The 10262-nt window shown below is 52.7% G+C and overlaps 4 protein-coding genes across 4 annotated transcripts; 2 read left to right on the forward strand and 2 right to left on the reverse strand.

Moving 5' to 3' along the window:
- Positions 1 to 58: 58 nt before the first annotated feature.
- Positions 59 to 1624, reverse strand: EI97DRAFT_433020 (carbon-nitrogen hydrolase). Its single transcript, XM_033798298.1, has one exon. It carries the CDS (start codon positions 1557 to 1559, stop codon positions 276 to 278), a length of 1284 nt encoding a protein of 427 aa, XP_033654329.1. The 5' UTR covers positions 1560 to 1624; the 3' UTR covers positions 59 to 275.
- Positions 1625 to 2118: 494 nt separating this feature from the next.
- On the forward strand, positions 2119 to 3900 carry EI97DRAFT_417823 (cation diffusion facilitator 1). Its single transcript, XM_033796936.1, has 2 exons — positions 2119 to 3408; positions 3459 to 3900. Exons 1-2 carry the CDS (start codon positions 2274 to 2276, stop codon positions 3698 to 3700), a joined length of 1377 nt encoding a protein of 458 aa, XP_033654330.1. The 5' UTR covers positions 2119 to 2273; the 3' UTR covers positions 3701 to 3900.
- Positions 3901 to 4080: 180 nt separating this feature from the next.
- Positions 4081 to 6548, reverse strand: EI97DRAFT_466915 (SDA1-domain-containing protein). Its single transcript, XM_033801562.1, has 3 exons — positions 6280 to 6548; positions 6037 to 6226; positions 4081 to 5988 (listed from the first exon to the last, which is right to left on the reverse strand). Exons 1-3 carry the CDS (start codon positions 6506 to 6508, stop codon positions 4167 to 4169), a joined length of 2241 nt encoding a protein of 746 aa, XP_033654331.1. The 5' UTR covers positions 6509 to 6548; the 3' UTR covers positions 4081 to 4166.
- Positions 6549 to 6667: 119 nt separating this feature from the next.
- On the forward strand, positions 6668 to 9842 carry EI97DRAFT_500998 (uncharacterized protein). Its single transcript, XM_033802686.1, has 3 exons — positions 6668 to 7717; positions 7776 to 9101; positions 9160 to 9842. The coding sequence occupies exons 1-3, from the start codon at positions 7168 to 7170 to the stop codon at positions 9579 to 9581; spliced, it is 2298 nt and encodes a 765-aa protein (XP_033654332.1). The 5' UTR covers positions 6668 to 7167; the 3' UTR covers positions 9582 to 9842.
- The last annotated feature ends 420 nt before the right edge of the window (positions 9843 to 10262 follow it).

Below are 10262 nucleotides of genomic sequence, written 5' to 3' on the forward strand. Positions count from 1 at the left end.
CCCGCGGGAGTGTCGTGCGCCACAGCTTCGGCTGTGCACCTTTACAAGAGACAAATGATTACATTCTTAACGTGTCTTACACTTTTATGGGATACAAAAAGGACATGCTAGCTATATAGAAGCCGCTTATCCAGTCCCTATTGGCCACACTAGAGAAGTACTCACTACGCACCCAGGAGGAGCGACCAATTTTCTCCCATCTTCCTTAATCATCAATATGATTGATAATTCCAGCTATCCAAATTTCCAATACAGTCTGAACTTCCAGCCTTCACTCAAGGCGGAGGGTCCAAATCAAGACCATCTACAGTGAGATGGAAGCTGTCCATGCGCGAATATGAGCCCGCGACATCAAGGTCCAGCCTACCCCTTTCGCAATCTTCAAAGTCGACCTCAGTTACCAGCAGACCTCCATCCTCCACTTCCCAGAGCGGTCCCGCAAGGACTTCACCCATTGGTGAAATTATGCAGGAACCTCCACGACAGACGAACTCCTCACCGGCCGGAATGGACAATTGTGACAGCAAAGCGGATTGAGGTTTGAACGACTTTGGTGGCGTAGCGCTGGGTGAAACCTCGTCGTCGTGGATGGCGGAGTCTCCATTAGGTTGACCAGCGTTGGGCCCATCCTTGAGACAGGGGAGGCAAATCTCGTTATCACCTTCTGTCACGACAATTGTGCTCTTTCTCCTCCTCACGGTAACGTGTTGAGACTGCCTCTCCACTCCAGTATGTTGTTGAGATAGTTGCTCATGGTGCGCATGGCTCTCAGGTTCGTTCTTCTGACATGTGACCCAAGCTGGGAGGTGCTTTCTCCGGACACACTGGTTTGCGCTGACGACGAAACACCTGCCCTCGATGCCTACTGTCCTCATCAAAGACGCCCAGGCGTCCCGCGCATCAGCGGTCGGCGCGAACCAAAGATTGACGTTCTGGGAATACAGCGCCTGCCTCAACAAGGGCATGTAGTTCTCCCAACAGATCGCCGCCGCCATGCACAACCTCACACCCTTGATCTCCGTCGTCACCGCTCGCAACGTCGATGGTGACCCCTGGCCCCAGATTGTCCGTTCCGAGCCCGTGGGCATGACCTTGCGTCGTTTGCCAATGATACCGTAACGGGGGCACACGTACACAACACCGCAGTACAATGTGCCTCCGGCCCGTTCCACCAGTCCAGTGACGATGAACACGCCCGTTTCTCTCGCAATCCTCTCCAATTCCTCGCGTGTCCCATCCCCGCGATGTTTCCTATCCTTTGGAAGTGGCAGCTTTCGCTCTACCCAATCATCCCCAGCTCCGCGAGGAGTGTCGCCCAGGTCGACCGCATCATGGAAGTAGTGCAGGAATTGGTTCCGTCCTTCTTCGGTGCGTCCGCCCACGGCGTTTCCGAACGTGCACGAGCGCGGGTAGCCTCCGAGATACGCTTCAGGGAAGAGTATGATGTCAATGCCTTGTTCGGCTGCGGACTTCGTCGTCCGTTCGAGTGCGCGGACAGTCTCGGGGGTAGTCGAGAGCGTGCGCGATTGCGCGGACGCAATCTTGAGTTTCTGGGGCATCAGGTTATGGTCAAGAAGTGAGTGGTGAGTATAATGGTGACAATTGGAGTATGGATAGGTGTAGGTTCTTAACTGTGAGCTCATGGGAGGAGGAGAAGGCATCGGCTAGACCTGGCTAGCCCCGGCCAAATGGTGGGGAACAACCAATGAGGCACGTCGCTGATGGATGCCGCGGGACACCAATTCCCATGCAGAGCTGTAGCCAACACCTGGGCATGTCGAATTGAAACCACTTTCAGCGTTGAAAGACAAACAAATTGTATTCAGTATTCATTGCAGTCTTGATATTCCGCACCCCTACCCACACACACCGGGCTTGACGACAAAACTCCTCATACTTAACTTATGGCTATTCTGACGGAGGGAATCTCCCTCACGGGAAAACCGCTGCCCTTCATCCTACACGGCAGAGATCGAACTCTTTGCGGCAAAGCCTGATTTCCGTGCCTTCCATTGTATGTGCGTTCGGTCGATAGATATACATAGATTCCTACCTAAAGCAATTCGCTCATCTACAGTATAGAGAGTGACCTGCGGTCTGATTAGAGTTAAGATCTGCAATTAGAACCCCGCCAAGCCCCGCTTTCCAAGAAAGGGACGAGCCTTATCGATAGCGAACCTCTTCACAGGAATCCAGGGACGGGTATTTGGAATTGATATCACAGCACATTGTTATACTCGATTTGACGACGGCCGTATCTCATCCGGCTTGCTATGGAAACCGATCCCGATGTACACCGTGCCATCTCGCTGAAACCTAGTCCGTTTCACGCCTACCCCCCACGCGCCGAGCGAGATCACAGTCCCCGCCCTTCCACGACCGATCGCAACGTCGCGAAAACAGACGGGACCAGCACAGCGCTCGAGACTGGCAAAGGTACAGATGAACACGATGCCCATGCCCGCCACGTCGCTGGTCGGGAGAGCGATGTCGAGCGCCAGACCCTCCCGCACTATACCCCCGACAACGACCCCTACCGACTGGCCGCTGCACTGAAGCCTCAGGCGGAACTCGAACGCATACGAGCAAACACCTCTAGGAAGCGTGACGGCTTTGGACCGATCACACTCAACAGAGCCGCCAACCGTGCCCGGAAGTTGGAGAAATTCTACGAAAAGCAAAATGAGAACATCGAGCGGCTCCTCAAACCCGTCGACGACCATCGCCGAGACGCAAAGGAGGAAGAGGGCGCCAACCACCTAAAGTACAGAATCGCCGTCGTCGGCAGCTTCGTCGCCAATGTCCTCCTGGCTATCATTCAGCTCTACGCCGCCGTGTCGTCCCTGTCTCTCTCCCTCTTCACAACCATGGCAGATTCCCTATTCGACCCCCTCTCGAACCTGACGCTGATCCTTTGCGCCCGGGCGGTCAAGCGTGTCGACGGCCGCAAATTTCCCTCGGGAAAGGCACGCATCGAAACCGCCGGCAACATCTTCTTCTGCTTCCTCATGATCACCGTGTCCGTCGTCATCATCGTCGAGTCCATAAGAGAGCTCGCGACCCACATCGGCGGCGAGGTCAACGGCTTCTATCTCCCCTCCGTTATCGCCGTCTGCATTGCCTTCACGACCAAATTCTCCCTATTCCTGTACTGCTGGGCCATCCGCAACAAGTACTCGCAAGTCCGGATTCTGTGGGAGGACCACCGGAACGATTTGTTCATCAATGGATTCGGTATCTTGACGAGTGTGGGTGGTGCGAAGCTTAAGTGGTGGATTGATCCCATGGGCGCCATCGTATTGAGCGTGCTGATCATCTTCCTGTGGTCGAGGACCGCGTACTCCGAGTTCCAGTTGTTGATTGGCGTGTCGGCCGATACCCATATGTTGCAGCTGATCACCTACATCTGTAAGTCAACGCACTCAAAACGTTTGATATGCGAATATTGATCGCCTCAGCGATGACGCACTCTCCCGCTGTCCTGGGCATCGACACCGTCCGCGCCTATCATTCCGGCCCAAGGCTTATCGTCGAAGTCGACATCGTCATGGACCCTGAGGAGACGCTGCGGGCTACCCACGACATTGCCGAGGAGCTGCAGATCAAGTTGGAGAGTCTGCCTAATGTAGAGCGTGCGTATGTGCATGTGGATTACGAGACGAGCCATGCGCCGGAGCACTTTCTCAAGAAAGAGCTGTAGGCGGTGAGAAGTAATGTGAATACTCGGTGTGCTCGATACGTCATATGGTTTGATTGCCCGTACATATTGTTTAGAGCAGTTGCGCTGTTGATAGCGAGCTATTGGGTATGTAGAGGCTCCACTTTAGAAGTCGTGTTGTGTTACCTTTACTATAAAGGTGTCGATAGATCGCAACTAATGTTATCACTCACACACAAGCGCTGTCCTTTATGCTGCTGCACTATCACCACCAGTACCGTGATTTCTTTTGTTGGTAAAACAGCTTGCGAAAGAGCAGGAAGGAGATAGATTCAGAGCTCAATAGGAGAAGCCTGAAATACCTGCGGAATTACATGGTGATGAGATTTATTAGCAGCTGAGACGAACACAGGCAGGAATATGCACGGAATGCGTCGTTGCATCTATTGACTTATTGGGTATCAGAACGTATTCTACATCTCAATCCCCCGGATATCGTGATCTTTACTTAACCCTTATTCCCCCTCTTCCCACCTCTCTTCTGCCGTTCAATATGTCCCTTCAACGTCTTCCTCACATCCACCAAACTCCTCTTCTGCTTCCCTTTCGCTTTACCCAAGGTCATCAGGAAGTTCTTCTTCCTCGCCTTCTCTTTGTTCGTCGTACTCTTCCCCTCGGCCAATTTCTTCTCCTTCCTCCTTGCCGTGGTACTTTGATGATGCTCCTCTCTATCTCCCTTGGCCATGGCTATCTTCTCTTCCTTCGTCTTCTTCTTGCCAAGCAGTGCCGGAGCTTCAATCTGGTCCGCCGTAATGGCATCATCAAAGTGCGTGTTAGCCAGCGCAGCACGGCGTTTCGCAGACGGCATATTCGACTTTACGGAAGCGGCCGCCTGGAACTCGCGGAGCTTGGCCAGATCCGCAGGCGTCATGATGGTGGTCGTGAGGAGTTTGGAGAGCTTCTTGCCCTCGGGCTCTTCGCTCTTGGACTTGCTTGTACCTTCTGTGGGATCCTCGCTGCCCAGTTTGGCTTTCTTGGCTGGTGGTTCTTTCTCGTCTTCGCTGTCGCTGATGACGATGTCTTCACCATCGCTTTCGACGTTGATCCAGCCACCGGAATCGTCACTGTCATCTGACTCCACCTCCCAGTTCTTCCAGTCCTCGGCCTCGTCTTCTTCCTCTTCGTCCGTCGCGAGATCAGGTGGAAGACCCATCGCAATGCGCTTCTTCCGCCGCTCCTCCTCCTTCCACTTCTCGAACTCCTCGAGGCCCAGAATCTGTGACGCCTCTTCTTCGCCAAATCTACGCTCTTTGAGCTGTCCAGAAATCAGGCCCAGTGCAGCATCTTTACCCCTGTCACGCTTCTTGAGCAGCTCAGCTCCCACTTCGCGGTAGAGGCTGAGAAGACCCCTCGCAGCCATCACAACGCCCTTGTCCTTGCTCTTGCGGTACGTGACAAGATCTTGTAGCAATGTGTCATTCATTGCCAGGGGTTGCCGAGCGCAGATTTCGCGGATAGCGTTCAGTCCCGCAGCTGCAACCTCTGATGCAGCCGCTTCCGAAACGAACTCGTTGGCAATCTTCTGCACAAGCGGTTCTAGGACATCCGGAGGGACAAGGTTGTGTGTAGCCTGCGCTAAGCAGGCGAGGAACGATGTTACGGAGGCCTGTCTGGGAGTGAGGTATTTCAGGAAGTACGAGTACAAGGATATGACGGTGAGTTTGTGAAGGCCGACTAGACGCGAGACAAGGTTGAGAACCAGTAGTTTTGACTCCAGTGGAAGTTTCGATTTCGAGTTCTGGACATGCTTGGAGAACAGAGTTTCTGCGAAGCCTTGAGGGTCGTGCAGAAGGTGCAGGGCGGAGAAATTGAGCGGGTGGGGCGCATTCTTCTTCTTTTCCTTCTTTTTCACTTGGGCGGCCGCCTTCTTTAGCTCTCGCTCCTTCTTCTTTGTCTTCTTGTTGATGCCGACTTGATGGCGGATCTTATTGATGTCGATGTCATCTTCTCCATCGCTGCTCTCTTCGGCAGCCTCCTCACGTTCCTTGTCCCCGCCTAGGAAGAAGCGTACGCCTCCTACTATCACCTTCTCATTGTCCGCTAAGCTCGCCTCTTTCATGATCTCGACAGCTTTGGCGTCCGTCCATATTTGCCGCTTCCACAATTCCCGCGTGATTTTGACGGCCCAGATTCCCTTCGGCGATTCCCGATCAGATGTGAGGAGGTTGAAAAGGACGGTCTGGATGGTACGATTGAGTCGGTGATTCGTTCCTTTGGAATTTGAAACGCGGAGGTCGGAGAGAATCTTGCTAAACAGTAGCGCTCGGAGACTGGCAGCAGTGTTAGTCTTTTGCCTTGTAAACGGCCGTTATGCGCACCTCTTGCTGGAAGTAGTGACAAGGATGGGAAACAATGTGTTCAACAGAGTGCTGGAATCAATAACATCTTTGTTCCTGAGTAACACCAAGCTTCCCACAATCTTATCTCTCAGTTCAATTTCTAGCTCATCGTGGTGTAAAGTTAATAGTTCGATGAGTTGATTAGGAAACTGTGCGGTGACCGTAGGATCTTGAAATAGGTCAACAAACTGACCCCTCCGAAGAACGTGTAATTATACATACAGCAATCAGCGCAGTGAGAGACAAATTCAATAAGCTCCCGTAAGGACACAATCCCACTATCATCGGTGGTAGAGGGGTTGCTCAGGAAAAGTTCGCGAAACGTCTCATATTGGTTGTACTGGTTTTGGAAATCGTCTTGGTACGATGGGGGGTCTCGTCGGCACCGATACTGTAAGCTGGCAAGATCCGCTTCGACCTTCTCGAGGGCCCCGACCTTGCGCTTGACCATCGTTGCGAGAAATTGGTCTCTGGGTCTGTTTGGGCGGCGGAAGCTGCCGTCCTAGGAAATTTTGGTGGAGATGGCAGAACGGGTAGGCGGTGAGGGCTGCTAACGGCAGTATATTTCTCCGACTCCGACTAGCCTTCACCTTCACCATTCGTTTGCAAGATGCGCTCAAGACGCGTATTCGGCTTTAGCCTTCTCAGATACCTAGATTTTGGGGCTTGGTTAACCTCCTAGGAGTGGCCCTGATTAGGCCAATCTTCAACGTTACCAAATCATCGCTTCTTGCTCCATGGCTCTCAGTATGCAGCACAGAGGGTGTACCCTCATACAGCCGTTTGCAACATCTTCAGCTTCACCGACTTGTTTAATCACGCTGTGGCGGCGTCATGGATTCTACAACTTTCTCTTCACTCAGGAGGGTGAGCTGTCGCCTGCGCCACGTGCAAGTTCGCAATCTCTCTCACCCGCGTTCACCTGGTCTTAGAGGCACATTATGGACTCCAGTTTGCGATCAAGCTTCCATAAATAACGTGGAGCCTGGAAACTCCGACGCTTGTTATATATACTCTGTCTTTGATTTCTTCCGCTGACGACAGCCCCGTCCTGCAATTGGACTACGGCTTTTGACTACCACGAAGCGCTTTTGATAGATCAACGCGACCATGGAGTCGAAGGCGATTTCCGCGATAACCGTCGGTAACGTAACTAACTGTCAGCCTACTAACCTCATCCCGCATCATTACAGTACCCGAAGTAATGCGGGACTGGGGCCTCTAGAAGGCAAACAATATAACAGTTCCGGCGAAGAATGGGATAGCGACTCTGAAGAGGAGGAAGCGGACTTGGATATTGATGGCCGTAGGCACATTGCCACGGGGGCCAGGCTGGACGGTGTATACTTCTGTGACACTGACCCGGACGATACGAACACGACAGTTGTTCGAATCAACAGAATGGAGGAGCAAGAAGCAGTTGGCGCTTTGCAGGCGTATTTGGAAAATTCCTTGCCGGCAGAATTCTTCCAGGATGGATATGGCAATGTCTTGCCACTGGAACGGTTCAAGCCTCACGAGCTCGCGGAACTTCAAGCCAAGTTATGGACGGATGTCCCACGCGAAGAGGCTGCTGAGGAAATGCTACTGATAGAGGACGATCTACAACTCGCGAAGGTGAGCCTGAGCGTTGGACGCATAGCAGAAGAACTCGCGCATTGTAAGTCTACCTCAACCGATTGTGTTACCCACAGAGTCGGCTACTGAACGATGCACAGCGCCTCGTGTCTTCGTCCTTCACAACACCACTCGGCCGGGTTGTTCCAATCTAGCCTGCCCGCAACCTCAGGATACAACCGAGCGCGAGATTGTGGTGCTTGAGCCGCTTTTGAACTTCGCGAGCCTAACTGCCGCTGAGATGGATTACTTTGATGCGGACATCATTGTCTTCCGTCGCAACGCTTCCTACTATGAACAGAATTGCTTCGATCTGGACATGCTACCCTTAGTAAGACAATCTCCGAGGTTTTGTCTGCGCTGCTTGGGGTCCCTATGGAACATGCGAGTACAGGCATGGGCGTGTATGGACAGGGAAGAGACAATGAAGCAGCTGGTGAATGCCTTTCAAGAGACACTTAACTTCTCCTCGTCCGAGGATACCAGCGTTACAAGCAGCTCCAGTTTCGAGGAAGACAGATCTACCGGGACGAGTGGATCCGAGAGCAGTCCCATTCATACAGATAACCATTCACCGCCACTCCTTCAGTTGGACGGAACCCGGGTGTTGAGGACTCGGCATTCACAGGCAGCTCCAGCCGCGAACAATGGCGGACATTGTGAAAGGGCGTCAGGGAGGACCCTTCTGGTCACTCTACCATTGCGTCCCAGTGCGGCCAACCAACTCTCACTGGTTGCGTCCTCACCTTCAAAAGGCTGTAGCAACCCAAACCAGCTTCCTCACACAACCTCCCTCAACAACCTCGCAAAGTCGGTTATCAAGATGAATGCAGGCTACACGGTAGATGCCAATGGGTCTCCGCAATTCTCCGGCGGTGTCAATATCGGTAGCTCAGGACGTGCATCGGATCCCACGGGGTCCCCCCAACCCTTCCAGAATATCAATACGGACTCGGGAGACAACCTTGGTGCGGCTACTTTGCCCAACTCCTCAAACGAGGTCGATATGGTAGATGTGGACTCGATGGGTACTCTGACTGCGTTCGGCTCGCCTCCAAGTCTGGATCGTCCCGGCATTCCTCGTCCCTTAATCCTCGAAAGCGTAGATAGGGGCATCTCTGTCACCGACACGGAGAAGAAGCCCTCTCCAATCAGTAGACAAGCAAGCCCGTCTAAGTTCAGAGCGCAGTTTCCCAGGGACTGTGAATCATCAGGCAACAATAAAGATCAGGCAACGCCTTCGCAACCGCCCAAACTAGTGGTTCCTAGGATTTCCGTGTACGACCTCCCGCCTATGCCGCTCTGCTCCTGCCGCAAACCCTGGGAAGGACGAATGGTGCACTGCTCCAATACCGAATGTATCGTTGGATCCTACCATCACAAATGTCTGACTGCGAATGAGAAGCGTGCAATTCAGCGCAAATCAGGCAAGTATCAATAACCCTCAATCTTGCATTGGATTTTTTCTCTAACTTTGCTTCTTAGAAACGTGGACCTGCGAGATCTGCAATCGCGAAGCTGAGCGCAACTTGCAGCCGCAAGGCTCATCTCTCGATTTCAGAATCCCCTTCACGAAGGAGGAGATCATGGGGCGTCTCGCGCTCCCGGCGAGGGCCGAGGGTGTGCATGATCCTTATGGGTTGGCTTCGAATCCGCCCGTGTGCTATAAATCAGCTCCGCCTGTCCGTGATGATGGTAATGAGGTGGTGGAAGGGGAGGTTCTCGGCGACAACGCAGATGAGTACGGTTACGAGGATGATGGAGACTACGAGGAGGGAGGTTACGGGGAAGGAGGCTACGAAGAAGAAGGCTACGAGGAGGAAGGAGAGTACGAGGAGGAAGAAGGCTACGAGGAAGAGTACGAGTACGAAGAAGGCCAGCCTGGGAAGCCGGATTCCGAATGTTAAGCATTGCGAGGGACTCCAACGCTATCATGATGGGAGGTGTCATATGAATGGACGCAGCGTGGGCTACTACCTTTGTGTTGAGGCCACCCGAGAACGGTGGGATTGTTCGTCTACCTAAACTCCTTGTAATCACGGGTGGCGGATTGGATCTTCCGTTGGGAAAGTCCAGGTTATCGGCTGAGCGATTGGACTCGATAATGTCATGGTCTCTCATGGGTAATGACACCATGTAACGAATACAACGCCGTGAAATTAATTCCCAGTCACAAATCGCGTAGAATTCCCCATCTCGTTGCGCTGTACACATTTCCGGACGCGAATAATGTGCAATGGTTCTAGAATCTCGGCTTCGTGATTTTGCTGATACGAAGTTGATGCGTCTTCTTGGACGCGATCCGGCCATGCGCGAGATATTACTTGAAATGGAATAGTGGTTTTCGTCAACCGACCTTAGGTAAACAGTAATTTAGGGGGTAACTTCAGCGACAGCACAGCTATTTGTTGCCAGTTGCCCTTATTGGCTGATTTCGGGATCTGTACATATGTAAAGGATAAATAGCAGATTAGCACCTCAGCGTGCCGCACTGCATCTACCTTCACCCAGCATCGCCATCGTCAACATAACGACTGCGCATTCCAGAGCTCCGCATCCCCAACCAAGGACCCAATGTTTTACCCCCA

This window comes from Westerdykella ornata (assembly GCF_010094085.1).
Source record: "Westerdykella ornata strain CBS 379.55 unplaced genomic scaffold EI97scaffold_9, whole genome shotgun sequence".
NCBI classification, from domain to species: domain Eukaryota; kingdom Fungi; phylum Ascomycota; class Dothideomycetes; order Pleosporales; family Sporormiaceae; genus Westerdykella; species Westerdykella ornata.